Below are 18,260 nucleotides of genomic sequence, written 5' to 3'. Positions count from 1 at the left end.
TATTTTAGTTTATTTTTAAAAATATTTTATTTATTATTATTATTTTTAGGTATGAGTCTGCATGTGTGTAAGTGCACCTGTGTTGTGCAGTGCCTGTGGAGGTCAGAACAGGGCATTGGGTCTCTTGGAACTGGAGTTACAGATGATTGTTAGCTACCATGAGGGTACCAGAAATTGAACTCAGGTCCTCTACAAGAATCAGCCAGTGTTCTTAACCACTGAGCCATCTCTCCAGTCCATAGGATCATTTATTTTTTAAATATTTTTATTTATGCTTTTTATTTTATGAGTGTTTTGCCTGCACGTATGTAAGTGTGCCACGTGTGTGCAGTGCCTGCAGAGGACAGAAGAGGGTGTCGGATCCCCTGGAACTGGAATTACAGACAGTTGTTAGCTGCCATGTAGGCACTGGGAATCGAACCCCAGGGCTCTGGAAGAACAGCAAGTGTTCTTAACCACTGGGCCGTCTCTCCAGCCCCAGCTAGAATCATTAGGAAGCACCCATACATGCCAGCCACACTTCTCGCTCCAGGAGACACAAAAGTAGACTCAACTGAAAGAGGCTCTCCCCTGGTGGGGGATAAGCCAGAAACAGGTAGATGTGCCCAGCAGCTCTGATAAGACCAGAGGAAAATCAAGTCAGCAGAGAACTTGCAGGAGTGAGGCTGCTCCCTGTGAAGGCAGCAGGAAGGGAGCCACCCTGAGGAGCTGCACATCAGCATCAGCAGATTAGGGAGGCGCTGACAAGAGGGGACAGAGCAGGGGCGCCAACCACCAGCTGTTTGAGGAATAGCTGGGAAGTCAGCTGGGAGCAGGTGGGAGGATGGGAGGTGCTGAGGTGGATAGGGAGCAGGTTGGGGATTGCCACAAGCCTGGCCTGCATCTTTACTAGAGTCTTACCAGGCCCAGAGGGAGTGGGAGTGACAGCCCAGGGAGTGGGGACAGTTGCCACTGGTTTGTAAGACTTGTGACTCCACTTGCTCAGTGCCTTCAGTACAGGGAAGGATGGAATACTGGCTGAATTAGCCGAGTACTTACCATGCTCATAAGTGGCCATGGAACTCTCAGAAAGTACATAAAACAGATCAAAGGAGCACTGATACCCACTGAACCAAGCCAGTGTCTCAAAAGCTCATAAGGGGCTAGGGACATGGCTTAGTGACAGAGCTTGCCTAGCATGCAGGAGGTCCTGAGTTCAATCCCCAGCACCAAGAAGAATTGAGGGAGGGAGGGAGGGAGGGAGGGAAGGAGGGAGGGAGGGAGGGAGGAAGGGAGGTGGGCGAAAGGAGGAGGAAAGGAGGGAAGGGGAGGAAAGGGGAGGGGAGGAGAGGAAAGGAAAGCAGAGGGCTGGGGAGATAACTCAGTCATTAAAGTGCTTGCCTTGCATTCATGAGGACCTGAGTTCAATCCCCAGAACCTACATTAAAAAAAGCCAAGCCGGTGGCACATGCCTGTAATACTAGCACTGGAGAAGCAGAGACAGGTGGAACCCTTGGGCTGGCTACCCACCCAGCTTAGTCTATGTGGCAAGTTCCAGGTTTATCAGGGAACCCTGCCTCAAACAAACAAAAATCCAGTGAGGTAAAGCAAGCCACGTTCCTGAGTAATGAAAGCTGACATTGCTCCCTGGATTCCACACACGTGTATGCACATGCACCTATACTCACATAAACATGCACATACACATATACACACAAAACAAGGGAAAAGGAAAGTGCAAGCTAGCCTGTGAGGTCAGGCTTGGTAGGGGCAGCTCTGGGGAGCCCAGGGCTCTACAGAGGGCACCTAATCAGGCAGTCAAGATAGGCTTGGCCCTGCTGAGCTGCCCACAGACCCCAGGTCAAGCCTCTGTTCTGCCAGTTACCAACCTTTAGCACTACTAGACCCCTCTGCCTAACTTCATCATTCATAAAATGGAGATAACCAAGTTCCACTCTCCTGCCTCCTCTTAAATGAGCCGACATCATTTCCCCAGAGTTGTTTGTCATTTTGCCAATAAGGTTTTTATTATTTATGGATTATTGGCTTCTTGTTATTTTGTCGATAGCCTTTTACAAACTCAGAACCTGCAGAAGTCCATTTTGGACCCACAAACCTTATAGTTTGTTTCTCCTGTACCTGTGCCCTCCAAGCTCCCTTGACCTGACCCACAGATCACCAGCAGCCACCCTGGAGTCTAGAAAGTACCCTCAGAGAGGTGCTTAGAAGGAGCGTACCTCCCTTGGGATTCTCCAGCCCCCCCAGATGCTCACGCTGCTGAATCTCCCGCCTCATTGATCTCATTATACGAAGCCATCCTTTAACTCATTATTCCAACGATTGTTTATTCACGACACCTCACAATATTTTCATTATTACATTTGTCTTCTGTTTCACGTTATTAATAACATGCAGTAATTATAATCACCTCTAATTACCTCCAACCCCTTGGCAGAGGCCCCCAACTGGAGCTGTCTCAGGATTGCCCACCCAGGGGGTGCTCCTACCTACTACCTGCACTGTAGGTATCACTTGGATGACTCAGCCCACCCCTCACCATCAGGAACACTCCCAGCTAAGGAGGAAAAAAACAACTCTGAGCTCTAATTCATGGTATGGCAGGGTGATATGGCTCCTGACCTCAGGCCCCCTTGTCATTGATGTGGAAGAGACAGCTTTGACCCTGGGAGAAGACCCCAGTCTTCAGCAAGAGACATGGTCCTGTCCTTGGGAGCCCCAGTATGATAGAGAAGACCAAACCTTCCACCTCAAGAGCCCCAGACTGATGGATAAGATACAGTCCCTGCCCTTACCAAGACCTCATCTGACGGGAGTGACAGAAGTCACAGATGTCTGACTCAGCGGCAGCACTTCCCCGGCGTGTGTCTGTTTGTTTTTCTGGAACATTGGTTTGTTTCCATTTATGCCTGTGTTTGGCTTCCCAGGGCATCTGCTTATCTCCCCTGTCACTTTGGAAACTCTCCCAGAAGCAAGTGCCAGGTCCCTCCAATACTCCTGTCCCTCTCCTGATACCCAGAACTAGGTCCTTGATAGGGAGTCAGGACCAGGTCACTGGCTAGGGACTGGCCACCTCTTAAACAGTTCTGTATCCATCCTCACAAAGGTACTGGGGCATGGGGGAAAGATGGAAGGGTCTTGCTGGGGCAGAGATGGGATGGAGAGTTGGTATACAGGAAACCAGAGCTAGGGAGGCAATCTAAAACTCTCCCAAAGCCCATGTTTGAAGGAAGTCAGTTGTCAGAAGCAGGGCAGAGGGCAAGAGACTTAGGAACGGTTAGGACTCTGAACCCCGAGCAGCTAAGAACTTCCCTTAAACTTCCAGTGCTTCCGAACAGTCTTAGAGCAGTCATGATGCCCATGGGAGACAGGCAAACTTTGGTAGAGAGAAGGCCTACACTGGGTAAGGGTCTACTCCGAGCTGACCACTCCATCTTATTCACCTGTTTCACACATCAAATCTCAAGAATTTGTTCTCTAGTCTCAGGAGGATGTTCCCAGTGTCCAGATGAAGAGCCCAAGGTTCAGAACGTTGATCTAAAAATCTGCCTCCAAAGTTTGTCCATCCCACTGTCCCTCAGGCCTCTGCTGAGATGAAAGGGAAGGGTTTGTGGCCCAGAGACAGTGGGGAGATGCCACAGAGTGACTGAGTCATTATGTTAAACTGTGTAAAATCTTGCCTCCAACCCCCCCCCCCCACCGAACACCAAACCTTACCAGGGCAACCAGGAAACATGTCCAGTCTAGAAACACTCATCGAAACTGTCAGCAGCCACTGCCCCCAGGGTACCTGCCTACCTCTGTCCCTTTAGTTCTGTGCCCCAGCTTGGCACACTCATCTGATACCTGATCACTTTGCAAACAAGGTGAGTTTGAAGCACCCTCTTTCCTTCAGGAAAAACAAGCAAGGTCCAATGTGAAGTCTTGGGAAACCGAAGCAGGAACTGGATAGAACAGGACTCGGGGAACAGGGCACATTGAAAAGCAGGGACTTGGCAGTGGGACACCATCAGAGCAGCCTGGGGGACAAGAAAACACATGAGTTTATGACAAAGGCCACAGGGGATCAAAATATCACCTCTGGGTGGACCTGAAGGTCTTCCAGCCAAGAATAAGGGCACAGAGAGGCAGCTTGGAGAAAGCAGACCTGCCACCATCTACCGCAGAGATTCCAGGAGCCTTCCAAACCCCCATCTGTCCAGACAAGTAATGAGTCCTCCATCTGGACTTGTGCTTCTATCCTTCTGGCACCTAACTATTTTTAGCCCTTTGCATCTCCGGAGGTCAGGCGATGCCACATTCCTCCATTCATCTGTTCATTTGACAAATACTAATTTCACAGATATGCTGGAGATGTATAGCTTCCTTGGGCATGACCCTGGCCCTCAAGTAGCCCACAGTTTGGCTAGGAGCTACACTCAGACAATCAAGGAGTCCTGTGGCAGGTGCCTTGACCCAGGGAGTTACAAGAGGGGAGCCTGACAGTCAAAGACCTTAGAGGGCCCACTGTACAGTCCCCCAGCCGTGCCCCACTGCCAAGCCCGAGGCAGGGGAGGAGTCAGAAATACCAACAAACAAGTCAAATGTGAAGCCTGCTATAAATACTGGCATGAGAGCAACAGGGCAAGTGGCTAATTCTGGAGCAGGGAAGACAGGTTTCCAGAGATGGTATGGTAAATGAAGCAGAGTTTTAATGGGACTGAGCTGAAACTTTCCCAGAGCCTCAGAGACCCTAACACCAGGCCCAAGGAGGTGGTTTTTCCAGCTCATCCTCTTTAAGAATTGAGACTTGGCAAAAGGGCTAAGTACAGATTCCTGTGTTCAAACTAAGAAAGATGGTTGTGCCTGCCTCCTGGAGTTGGCAGCCGTGAGTGTTGATGAAGTGACCTTGTAAAACGCCTGTGGTGGTGTTTTGCCTACAAGGGCTACCGAGAGTTTCTCAGTTGTAACCTCTCCCAGTTCCCACCTTCACTACTGGAAGGCTTCCTCTCACCAGATTTGGCCACCCCCTTCTCTAACATCTTTCCCAACCATTTCCGTTGCTATGATACAATACAAACAAATGTGGAGGATGAATGCTTTGTAACGCTAACACCTTGAGAGAGAAGGGGAGGTTCTGAGGGTTTGTTTTCTGTTTCTACAGAACATGGCCAGGCAGCACAAGATAGAGATGAGGAAGACTGGCCTAACTGTAGGCAGGCAGGGGCTGGCTAAAGTTTGGTAGGTGTCTTGGAGACAGACAGACAGATGGACAGGTTGACAGGCAGACAGCCTCATTGCCTTGGTGTGAGGTTATCCAGAGCTACAAGTCGTTTGCTATGCACAGCCCGCGTGGGTTAATTGGTGGTTATTGTGACTCTCTTTCCAGCCGAGTGTGGGAATTCAGTCACAGGCACTCAGGGTACTCTGCTGTCCCCCAACTTCCCTGTGAACTACAGTAACAATCACGAATGCATCTACTCCATCCAGACCCAGCCAGGGAAGGGGATCCAGCTTAAAGCCAAGGCATTCGAGCTGTCTGAAGGAGACGTCCTGAAGGTAATGTCAGTCAGTTCCATACAGTGTGCAAATTGTGATTCCTCACTCATCTATCCCTGTGTGAATGACACAAACTTTCCCCTTTCCTCCTGAGTCCCAAAACGGTGTTCTCACCAGGCAGAAAGTGAGGGTCAAAAGGGAAGAGTGTGCGGGTGTCCAGGAACGTGGCATTTGCTTAGGAGCTGTTGGCTCACACGCTCACATGTGAACTGACTGCATAATAGAAAGTAGTGGGGGGATGGACCAGTCAGTGAAGCATGGGCTGTGTAAGCATGAGGACCCGAGTTTCAATCCCCTGCACCTTTGTAAAAGCCCAACATGCTAGTGCACATCTATAGGCTGGTCAGACAGCCTAGCCAATCAGTGAGCTCTGGGTTCAGTGAGAGACTCTGTCTCAAAACATAAAGTGGAGGAGCTATAGAAGGAGACACCCAACACTGACCTCTGGCCTCCACATGTACACACATACAAATCCATGTGCACCTGAAACATATATTTAAATACATAGTTATGAATCTGTGTGTCTGGGGCATCTGTGCATGTGCATACACATGCTTTTATAGGCTTTGAGGATGTAGTGGCATGGCTCTGGCGATGGCTTATGAGTGGTGAGAGGTTAAAGAAAGTGAGCTCAAGCTCTCAGTCAGGGAAAGAAATGAGCAATAGAGCGAGGTATTAAGAACTGAGAGACATGCAGCTTGGATTTCTTTGTGTGTATGCTTAAGTGGCTGATGCCAGTAATGTGTAGGGTATGCATGTGTGGATAATAAACAGCTGAACTTGGAGAATGTATTGAAGAATGCTGTAATAAAATGGATTATAGGAAAAACACCACCCAGATTTAGTTGGGTTTTTTTTTTTTATCCTAAGCTGAGGCACTTTGCTAGTTTATTCTAATACAGTTTCTTCTTAGTAGCCAGAGAAGTATTGGCATGAGGAGCATTTAAACAACAAAAGGCCAGTACTCTGGAAAGCAAAAAGAGAAACCATTAAATGACTGTCCTTTAAATGTTCAGCTGGTGCACTGGACCCATCCCTAGAACATGTGTGCTCTGATCCGTGTGTGTGTGTGTGTGTGTGTGTGTGTGTGTGTGTGTGTGACTTCTCACCCTCACCCCGCATGAAATTAACGAAATAACTGAGTGGCACTGGGTATACATGAAATAAGACAGGGCAATCCCAGTGGGCATCGGAGGCCTGTTGTTGGCTTCACAGAAAAACAGTGTGGGTCTCCCGAAGACCATGCCTCGAGGCGTTGTCCTAGACCCTCGCTTCCCTCTCTCAGAACCTCATAGAATACAACCAGAACAGCAAGGCAGAGGGGTTTCCTCTCAGCCTTGGCGTAGACGGAAGGGACACGAGCTAGGCAAGGCAGAAGCCTGCTGGCTTGAGGGCCGTTAGCAGAGCAAGGCAGCTTTGAAGCCTAAGTCCTAATGCTCAAGTGTTGAAGGAAGTATGAACAGTGAAGGCCAACAGAGGTGACTGCTGAAAAGCTCATGGAACATGGCCAGTGCCCAAGCTTCCTGGCCAAGGTGGTCAGGAATAGCCATAGTTTCCCAAGTAGAATTCAGAGCTGCCCTGCAGCCTGTCAACAGCAGCACCAAACCTGCCATCTGATCTACCTCTACAGATATATATGTGTAAGGAGCCCAGAGCTTGAGAGTCACCCTCAGCAATCTCTGTGCCTTGCCTTGGCTCATCCTCCACCACTGCTGATGTGTTCCTAGCCTGTGCCTCCAGAAACACTCCCCCCTGCCCCCCGCACACCTGAGCTGACAAAGGAAATCTGACACCTCCTCCACACTGTACTTGTCTCCCAAGACTATTAATGTGTCTCATGAAGCCAAAGATTCAACGCTTCTGCGGTCTTTATTTCTGACTGAGCAAATGCCCGTCTTCCTGCTTGTGTGACTTCTGATCTGGCCCGTACCCTGAAAACTAGAAATTTCCCAAACATCTTCCCACAGATTGTTTCCCATTGCTACCCCACTCCTTTTAATGTGGTCCCTGCTGGTCAGTTCTCCTGCCACCCTGACATGAGCAAGACAAGGAAAGACCTCAAAATGTAGTGGCACAGAAAGACACTTCCAGCTCAAGACGTCAGCCGAAACACACGCGCATCACCACATCGTCCACAGTTCCCGTTTGGTTGACTAAAGACAAGTGAAGAAAGGCAGACTCAGCCCCAGAAATGAGGCAAGGATGTCTTTGATATACAACTTCAAGGATTTTTGTGTATTAAAAATATAAATCTATTTAGAGGCTGGAGAGATGGCTCAGTGGTTAAGAGCACTGGCTGCTCTCACAGAGAACCCGGGTTCGATTCCCAGCACCCACATTGTGGCTAACAACCATCCATAACTCCAGTTCTAGAAGAATTCAGCACTGTCTTGTGATCTCCGCGCTGGCACTGGACAGCACAGGTGCACTTACATACATGCAGGCAATGCAATCATACACATAAAAATAAATAAATAAAATATTTCAAAAATATAAGTCTGTTTGGCTCACAGTTCTAGAGGTTAGGAAGCCCAAGAACACTGTGCTGACTCTGATGAGGGCCTCTTTGTGCTTAACATGGCAGAGGGTGTCACATAGTGATTCCAAGTCTACAACTTAAAGGAATTTCTGCACAATGGAATACCCAAGAAAGAATAGAGACTGAGGAGGGGCCCATGAAACCAGCATTCACACAAGTGAAGTAAATCCTATCTGCAAATTAAGTGTATAAACCCCAGGGAAGAGGCTGGGGAGCTGGCCCCATGGGTAAAACGCATCTACACAAACAGGAAGACCTGAGTTCCAGCCCCAGAACCCATGTAAAAAGTCAAGCATGGCCACACAGGCTTGTAATACCAGAACTGGGGTTGAGCAGGGAGAGGAGGGTGAGTTGGAGCTAGGTGGATCCCTGCCACTTTCTGGCCAGCCAGCCTAGCCTAATCAGTGAGCTCTAGGTCCCAAAGAGACCTATTTCAAAAAGCAAGGTGGATGGCTCCTAAGGAAGGAAGCTCAAAGTTGACCCCTCTATGCACACGTGTGTCACACACACACACACACACACACACACACACACACACACACACCTGCATATGCGTACTGAAACATACACTCACATAAAAAAACAAAGGGAAAGTTCATATGAAGTAGAGGGCAGGACCATTGGTGGGGACAAGATTTCAATCCTCCCAGCAACTCTGCATGTTTGAGAGACCACAGAGAACCCAGATCCTCTCTCGGCATAATATCCTGGCCTGCATTTGGCTTTTGTTGGTACTTCCAGGAAAATAAGGGAAAGGCATGACTGGTACCTCCCAAGAGTTGTAAGATTCAGTAAAGAAGGGGCTTACATCCCACCTCCCCTGACATTGGACAGGCTTTTGTGTTCCTGGGGCTTCTTTGGGCACATCCCTTCTGCTTCCCCTTTGAGCCTAGGAGGCATTTCTATTCTCCATCCCCATGCTCCCTCCGCAATGATGTACCAACAAGGAAATTAACCAGATACGTGTGAATATTCATTGGATGAAAAGGGGACCTGTCTGAGGCTAATTGCCCCTCTGTATGCCACCAAGAACAGAAACATATTTTAAAAGCTCCTAATTGGTATTCTTCACAGGATTTGAGCGAATATTATATTTATGGCACAAAATAGGCAATAATGAAAACAGAGTGATCTCAGATGAGGAAAGATTGGATGGAGATGAAAAACATGATCACCCAATTAAAACCCGGAGCAAAGACAATGAGAGGCAGTAAACCACAGAAAAATGAAATCAGCTCATTATAGGTCCCTCTTGAGAACAGAACGTCTCCACATCTCATAAAGAAATGAAAAAGAGGCTCGCTTGCATTAATGAAATGTACAATCAATCCATAATAAAACTTTATGTGCCAAATAACATGGCACGAATAAATTAAATAACTGCTAGAAATGTAAAAACTTCTAATAAAATTATAGTCATCGTGGAAGTTTACATGGAAGATTTTTGCATACCTCTGTGAGTCTTTCACATATTGCCCAGGTTGCAAATAAATAAAGACTTGGTAACTTGAACAACATAACAGAATAAACCCAAAGAGCCTAGACCAAAGATGCTTTGTCTGTTTGATTGCTTGCTTGTTTTTGACAATTTCCATCCACAGCCCTTGAACTCTCTTCATCCTCTTGCCTCAGCCTTCCACACACTGGGATTACAGGTGTGTTTGCATCATGACTGGGAAGAAAGATGGTTTTCAAAATAAAAACAAAAACTGGGTATGGTGACTCGCTCTTCTGATTCCAACATTCGGAAGACAGAAGCAGGAGGAAGTGAGTTCAAGGACAGCCCCAGCTATGCAGTGAATTCCAGGCTAACCTGAGCTACAAAGTAAGACCCTGTTTCAATAAGTAAGTAGATAAATAGAAGATAGATAGATAGATAGATAGATAGATAGATAGATAGATGATAGATGATGGATGGATGGATGGATGGATGGATGGATGTTTGGATGGATGCAGAAATTACTGAAGTTATCAGAGGAAAAATACTAAAAAGCAAAATCAACTCTTTTTTTTTTCAGGTGTGATGGGGTGCATTCAGGGTGGTATGACTGCACACAACTATTTTTTTCTTAAGTGGCTAATAAAATTAACTTGGCAGGACTGATCAAAGAATGAAGAAGTGATGATATTTGTGTAATATTAGGAATAAAAGGAAAGACGTCACATGGATGTGGTTGAGATCATGAAAACGGGGAAATAGGAACCACTGTAAGCCACACGAGAGGAAAGCTCAAATGAAATGTGAAATTTAGAGATTGAAAAGCGCTGATGTCAAAAACAAATCTGAATAAACGAGAAACCATTTTTAAAAAAAAATTTAATTCCCGGGGCTAGAGACTTGGCTCAGAGGTTAAGAGCACTTGGTTGCTCTTGCGGAGGACCCGGGTTTGATTCCCAGCACCCACATTATAGCTAACAACTGTCTGTAACTCCAGTTCCAGGGGATCCAATGCCCTCTTCTGGCCTTTGAGGGCGTTGCATGGCACAGGTGCACTTACACATGCAGGCAATACACTCATTCACACAAAAGATAAGAAATAGGGGCTGGGGAGATGGCTTAGCGGTTAAGAGCGCTGACTGCTCTTGCAGAGGACCCGGGTTCAATTCTCAGCACCCACATGGCGGCTATGAACCGTCCTTAACTCCAGTCCCAGGGGAATCCAAAGCTCTCTTCTGACCTCCACTGCATTGCACAACATGGGTGCATTCACATACATGCAGGCAATACACTCATACACATAAAATAAAAATAATAAAATATTTTTTAAAAAATATTTTTTTAAAAAGACAAGATCAAATAAGAAACTTTAAAAAAATGAATAAAAAATAATGTAATTCCTTATATCTTCTCTCAGAAGCCCCAGGCCTAGACTATTTTCACAGGTAAAACTTCAAGGAGCAGTCAGTCTCTGCAGTAATCAAGCTGTTCCAGAACAGAGAAATATAAAGATCCATCTCCCAACTCATGTTTATAAATGGGGTGAGAAAAAACGCAGGTGTTAAAGAGTGAAATGGTGGTTCCCAGATCTGGGGTTGCGGGGGGGGCGGGGGGGCGACGTACGTGGTTGTCAAATGGTACAAAACCCTAACTGGATAGAGGACTAGGACCTTTTTTCCTTTGAAATCTATTACACAATGGGATTAAATACAGTTAATAATAGCAAATTGCACATTTCAAAATCACACCACAAAAAATGGTATTCGGAGCTGGGATGGTGGCTCAGTTAGCACAGCGCTTACCCTAAAGTGTGAGGACCTGAGTTCTGAGCCCCAGTGTCCAGGTAAAAGCCAGGTGCAGCAGCGTGTGTCCATGATCTCAGCCCTGGGGCTTGGAGGCCAGCCAGCCTTGTCAAATTGGTGAACTTGATTTAATTTGCACATTCTATTTATAAACCGTAATATCTTTCCATATTCCACACACATACACATTGATGTAGCTTGTCAATTTATTGTGTAAAAACTAAAAATTAAAAATACATGCAGAAGCCTGAATCTATTAGGCCAATCTTATTTGCAGTCACACGCCTAAAAACCCCTGGATAGAATATCAGATTGAATCTGGCAATGTGTTCAAACAAAGATAACCAAGCAGTTCAGGTTCCAAGTCTGTGAGGGTGTGTCAACACAACAGAAAAGCTTAGGATGTTATTTCTGGATAACCTGTATGAGATTGCCACTGTGTAGGTCAAATCTCTTTAAATATTGGCAATTTTATGTGCCTCAATCTAATATCCTAGGAATAGGTTAGAAGAAAAGGCACAGGATTCTGTTAATAAACCCCAAAACACCAAGCCATGAAAGTCAATACTCAGTCAGGATTCTTAAAGAGTTCTCAAAAAAAAAAAAAAAACCAAAAAACAAGGAGTCAAAAGCTTCTCAATATGATGGAAAGGCCCTTCCAAACACCACCACCAAATGGTAGATTTCATTGGAAATTTTCCTCAAAGATTTCCAGGCAGCTGAGGGACCAGCTCAGGGCCCACGCCATCCCCAACAGTCCTAGCATTGTACTGATGATCTGAGCCATCTTGGTTACACCCAGACACAAAAAAAAAAAAAAAAAAAAAAAAAAAAAAAGAAGAAGAAGAAGAAGAAGAAAAGCTATAAAAATTAGAAAGGAATGGAGAAAATTGTCTCATTTATTTAGAAAACACAAACAGTTCAACTAATAAGCCTTCAGAACCAATAACACAATTCAGCAGAGCATCTGGTGTTTCTACAACCAATTAAAACGTGTAATCAGGGGGAAAAATCTCAATCATCATTGAGGCAAAACTAAACCATCTAGAGATGTGTCCCCCAACATGGATAGTCCTTACTGAGAAACTTGGTTTTAAAGATGCTATAACTAAAATGACTTCAGGGAGATGCCATGCTGGTGGATGAACAGAGGGAATGAACTGGAAATTCCTGGAAGAGGATGGTAGAATTGCTGGTAGATATACAGTCCCTGCTGCCCAATCTCAGTAATAATCAGGGAACAGAAATGAAAATGTGATACCATTTCACCTGCCCCGAATGCAAAAGACGCTAATGCCTGAGAATTCTGAGCATTGACGAGGATAGAAAGCCAAGCAAACTGTCAGACACTGAGAGTGGGAGGTTGGATCAACACCCCTCTTTGGAGAACAGTCTGGTGAGATATGACGTGGTGAAAAGCGGGACTTTCCCTGCAGTCAGCTTCTTAGTCTTAGAGAAACTCAAGCACACACAGCAAGCAGACAGTCGGGAATGTCCACAGAAATGAAACTCAATGTCCAACGTCACTGTGGAAAACCCCCAGCTTGGGGTATTCCTTTCAGAATCAGCCGCTCCACTGCCCTGCCTGATTAGGCGAGCCGTATGTGCATAGATTCTCTAGAGTTTCTCAGGGAGATGTTCCCAGATCAGCTATAGACTGATGAACTGGCCCAATAAACTCTTTTTCAAAAAAGTCTAGTCCCCCAATAGCAGATGAAGATAGAGCACCCAGGAATAAGTAGAGAGTCTTCCCAGAGATGGCAATGATAACTTGATCTGATGGGACTAGGCATCATGAATATGTGTCAGAAGATTTAATGTCACACAAGTGCATTTTCTCAAATTATTCCACTTAGTGTACTTCAGTTAGAAGGACACAAGTTTTTCTTTGGTGTGTGTGGGGGGGTGTTGTGGTTTTTAATTTGGGAAAACTCAAGTTTAAGACAGTAAAATGTGAGCAAATATTCTCTTAAGGGAGACACATGAGGACTTCCCCCACTACATACATACTTATGGATTTTGAAGCTACCATAATTAAACAGTGTGAGTCAAGCCCCCAAGTGAGAAGCAAACACACTAGAAGGGAAAGTTCACAACCAAATCCAAGTTTACAGAATCATACACAGAATTATGTCTGCCAAAATTGGTTTGGGAGGGGAATGGAAGAGTTACCAGCAGGACTTTGAAGTCAGATGTGGTAGCCTACACCTTTAAGTTCAGCACTCGGAGGCAGAGACAGGTGGATCTCTGCAAGTTTGAAGTCAGTCTGGCCTACATAGTAAGTTCCAGGACAACCAGGGCTACAGAGTGAGACCCTGTCTCAAAAAACAACAAACAGAACAGCAGACAATCAGGGATTTGTCAAGTCACTAATAGATTAAGACAGAAAGGTAGAATTGTACATCATATGCAAAATACTTTCCAAATGGATCAAGGAGAAAAGTACTGGCGGGAACACTGGCTCTCTTGCTTCTCCTGCATTTACCGAGCATCTCTTTTCATGCCGCAGCACATATTCTGGATGCTGATAAGTAAATAACTATGTTGTAGACTGGGTAAATTTTCTGATGGAAATCCCTACAGCTATTTAAATGCTGCTGCAGAAAAATATTTAAAGACTTGAAAATTATACACATTATATTAAGTGGAAGAGCAGATTACCATATACATCTGTAATTTGATCTTGTTCGTGTATACGTACATGTTCATGTGTGTACATGTATGGAGATAGACGTGTTGCGATGCACATGTACGTGTGTGTGGAGGCTGGAGGTCAACACTGGGAGCCTTCCTCAATCATTTCACCTTATTTTTTGAGGTGGTCTCTCACTGAACCTGGAACTCACCAATTGGTCAGGCTGGTTGAGTGTGATGGTACACCCCTTTAATGAAACCCAGGCAGAAGCAGGAGGATCTCCGTGAAGTCAAGGCCAGCCTGCTCTACATAACGAGTTCCAGGTCAACTAGGGCTACAAAAAAAAATAGTTGACTGGCTGGCTAGTGAGACCCAGGGATCCTCCTGTGTCTGCCTCCCGGGTGCTAGGATTAAAGGCATATGTCACTGTGTCCAGCTTTTTAACATGGGTGCTGTGGATCCAAACTCAGGTCCCACTTTGCCAACTGAGTCACCTTCCCAAATCCTCTTTTTTTAATATTTTATTGTTTTTATTTTATGTGTACAAGTGTATTGCCTGTGTGTATAAGTGCACCCATGTCTTGCAATGCCCACGGAGGTCAGAAGAGGGCACCAGATCCTCTGGAACTGGAGTGATGGACAGTTGTTAGCTGCCATGTGGTGCTGGAAATCGAAACCTGCTCCTCTGCCAGTGCTTTTAACTGCTGAACCATCTCTCCAGCCCCCAAAGCCCTCTTTTTTGTAAACACATACATATAGACATACACAGAGACCTACATAGGTACACACACACACACACACACACACACACACACACGGACATACACACACATATATACAGAGTCACACCCAGCACTGAACATTGTTTGCCTCTCCCTGGTGCCTTTCTGTTTTACACGGTTTTCTTCGATGAATGTTTTATCATAATGATCCAAATAACCTTCGAGTCCTTAATGGATTTGAACAAATTACGCTTTGCGAGGAAGGGAAAAGTCCTGTACCCGTTAAACTTTTTATTAATTGACAATAATTTCTTACTACCACCATAGATTCAGTGAGTATTCAGATTTCCAAATTATCTCATAAATGTCATCCTTTTTTCTTAGATTTATGGTTTATTTGAGATAGGCTCCAAATAAAGTGTGCGCACTGGATTTGCAGTCTGGTATGTTTATTGATCTGTAGCTTTTCCCATCTCTCCTCCTTCTCCCCTTATAGCTTATTTGTTGAGGAAATCTGTCCATTTGTTCAATGGTGTTTTTCCTACATCCTGATTCTACTGAAGACCTGCCCAGGTTATTATTTCCTATGAACTTCTGTCTTCAATTTTTCATGTTAGATAGAAATTGGATCCAAAGGCTTGATCCGACTGGATTTGATTCTTTCTGGGAAGAAAATTCTATAGGCAGTGGCCTATCCTCCACTAAGAAGTACCTGGTGTCTGGGTTTCTTATTGTGGTTTAGCAACTGTGGATTGCTAAGGCCTTGACCCATTAATTCCAATAGGTGTTTTCATGAGTAAAAAAATGTTTTGTTTTTGTTTTGTTTTTGTTTTCGTTTTTCTCTGTTTTGTTTCGTGGCTCGGGAGACGGCTCACTGGGTAAAGCGCTTACCAGGCAAGCATGAGGACCTGAGTTAGAATCCGCATAACTCATATAAAAGCCAGATGCAGTAGCACATGGCTGTGATCCTGGGGCTTCTACAGCTGGTGGAGACAGGAGAATCCTGGAAGCTCCAGGGCCAGCCAACCTGGAGCACACAGCAGTAGACAAGAGGAATCCAGAGCAAACAAAAAATCACAAAATGAGGACTCACACCCACGGTTGTTCTCTGATGTACACACACACACACACACACACACACACACACACACACACAGAGAGTTCTAGGAGATCAGACACCGTCTTCTTGCCTCCATGGGCACCAGGCAGGCATGGGGTACCCTTACATCCATGTAGACAAAGCACTCGTATACATGAATTAAAAATAGCAGTTTTTATAATTATTTGGATACTGTAATGGGCTTAATGCTCCTCAGAGTGGAGCCCCAAGAGACTCTCCACACCTTCTAGAAAGGGGCTGGGCTCGGAGGATTGAAACAGAAGTCTGCAGCACACAGCATGGTTAGCTAGCTGGAAGGATGGCTCTGCTTCAGGAATGTACGGTGGAAATATTGTTCCAATTTGCTGGCAGCTGGCACCACATTGTGTGCCAAGCACAAATATTCATCTCCCACCCATAGATCCCATCTTTGATATTTACCAAAGCACTGGGGGGCCTCTTGCTCAATCACAACTTCTGTTGTTATTTGTACAATTATCCAGAATGGAGCAGTCACCTCGAGACCTAGGGAGCCAGTTCATTATTCTATGATTGTTGTCTTTGTGGTTCTCAGAAGTTCAGAGGACATATGGGAATGAGGGAGGCCAGATGCCAACCCAACTCCCCCATTGGCAAGCCCAGCAAGCCCTAGCTGGAGCCCACATTATGCCAGGAAGGGGCAGAGGCTGGGCTTGGGGAATGGTGAGTCACCATGATGTGGTGGTCATTTTTAACTCCATTCTTCCTGGACCACAAGATCATACCCATCCAGACGAGTAGTCAAGGCAGGGCACTTCCACCATCAGGTGGGATGCTGGCTGGGTCATCCACTGGAAGGGCGGGGGTGGGTGTTGAGTGATACAGAGATGCCGTGTGTTTTCAGCCTGTCTCTGCAGAAACAGATGGCTTGGGAAGTCAAGCAGCCCCAACCTGGCCTCCCCAGGCTGCCGAAGAGTGAGCTGGTAGCATATGGGGCTGAGGAAACAGAAGCAGTTGCCATTGCAAAGGTTAGAGTAGCAACCAGTTCCCAAAGACCAGAGATGCGCTCAGCGCAGCCCTGACAGCAAGAGGAAAGGAGGCAACCGCCACTCTGACCATCGTCATGGGTGCTACACACTGGGGATGTTGGGCTGTGGTTGAGGTCTTGTTTGAAATGGACCATGCTGGTGACATCGGATTGGGGTCTCTGGTATCCAGGTCTACGATGGTACCAACAACTCCGCCCGTTTGCTGGGGGTCTTCAGCCGCTCTGAGATGTTGGGGGTGATTTTGAACAGCACATCCAGCAGCCTGTGGCTGGACTTCATCACTGATGCCGAAAACACCAGCAAGGGCTTTGAACTGCACTTTTCTAGTAAGTCTTTCTTGTATCTGAATGGACCATGAAGTCAGACTTTACCAGTTTATTCATTTATTTGAACTTCCCCTTGCCCACTAGACACAAAGAATATGCTTACAGATCACTTTAAAAGTCAGTGGTGATTGGATCAACTGATGAGTATGTGGTACGTCCATACAATGAAGTATTATTAGGCAAGTAAAAAGGAAGAAGTAGTGATACACGCTTTGACATATGAGTCTTGAAAATGTTACACTGAGCAAAAAGCCAGCCACAAAGGCCACATAGTATATGATTCCATTTATAGGAACTTTCCAGAGCAGGCAAATCCATAGGGACAGAAAGGAAAATGTCTGAAGGAATGAGGGAAATGCATAGGGAGTTTCTTAAGGTGACAAAAATATTCTACAACTAATGGTATCGATAATTACACAACTCCATGAGTGTGTAGAAGACACCAGATTGTACATTTTTTGTGAATGAATTGGGTTATAGTGGATCCGGTAGCCCAGTGAGCCTACTCAGCGTCCCCCTTGCCTGAGTGCTGAGCTGTCCCACAGAGGGACCTTCGCCCCTTTCACAGGTCTCTCTGTGTGAAGGTATTAAATAGTTTCACCTTTGAATTCCTTTTCTGTTATCTAAAAATGGGGTGAGTTGCCAACAATTTAGTTAACCTTCCCAAGTCAATGCTCTGGGTTGTAGACTACCGATAATTACGCCCACCTACAAGACCCCTATGACTAGGAAATGAGAGACAGGTCTGTGGAGCCCCGAGAAATGGGAGCTCAATGGGAGTCTCTCTCCTGCAACCTTTTGAGTTGCAGCAGGGCTTGCTGGATCTTTGAAGTGAAGTGACTGTCCCACAACAGTGTCCTCTCTCAGTGTCTAGAAGCAAAATGCAAGAAACAGCTCCCGCTCCCAAAACCAGGTCAACCAAAGAAATAGACGATGCAGCCCCAAGCCTGAACACTATGAAAAGCTGAGTTCATTTGCAGGAAGCAGCAGAGAAAGGAAGGCTCCCTAACACACCCTTCACAGATCATGGAAATGGGGAAGGAGCCCCCTCCCGAGACTGTTACAGCCAGGAGGTGGCCAGGACAATGGTTGGAGGGAAGGGGGACTCTGCCACCACTGTGCTGCTCACTCTTCCT

General features: G+C 45.9%; 1 protein-coding gene across 1 annotated transcript in view; it reads left to right on the top strand.

Moving 5' to 3' along the window:
• Csmd2 (CUB and Sushi multiple domains 2) overlaps positions 1 to 18,260 on the top strand; it is a 633,859-nt gene that overhangs the window by 450,944 nt on the left and 164,655 nt on the right. The window contains exons 24-25 of the mRNA XM_029561678.1: positions 5,366 to 5,535; positions 16,968 to 17,124. Coding sequence (XP_029417538.1) covers positions 5,366 to 5,535; positions 16,968 to 17,124 — 327 coding nt within the window. The remainder of the gene's footprint in view (positions 1 to 5,365; positions 5,536 to 16,967; positions 17,125 to 18,260) is intronic.

This window comes from Nannospalax galili, unplaced genomic scaffold (assembly GCF_000622305.1).
Source record: "Nannospalax galili isolate Female #2095 unplaced genomic scaffold, S.galili_v1.0 scaffold473, whole genome shotgun sequence".
Taxonomy (NCBI): Eukaryota; Metazoa; Chordata; class Mammalia; order Rodentia; family Spalacidae; genus Nannospalax; species Nannospalax galili.
Note: the sequence above shows the minus strand (reverse complement) of the source record. Positions and strands in the feature narration are given on the sequence as shown.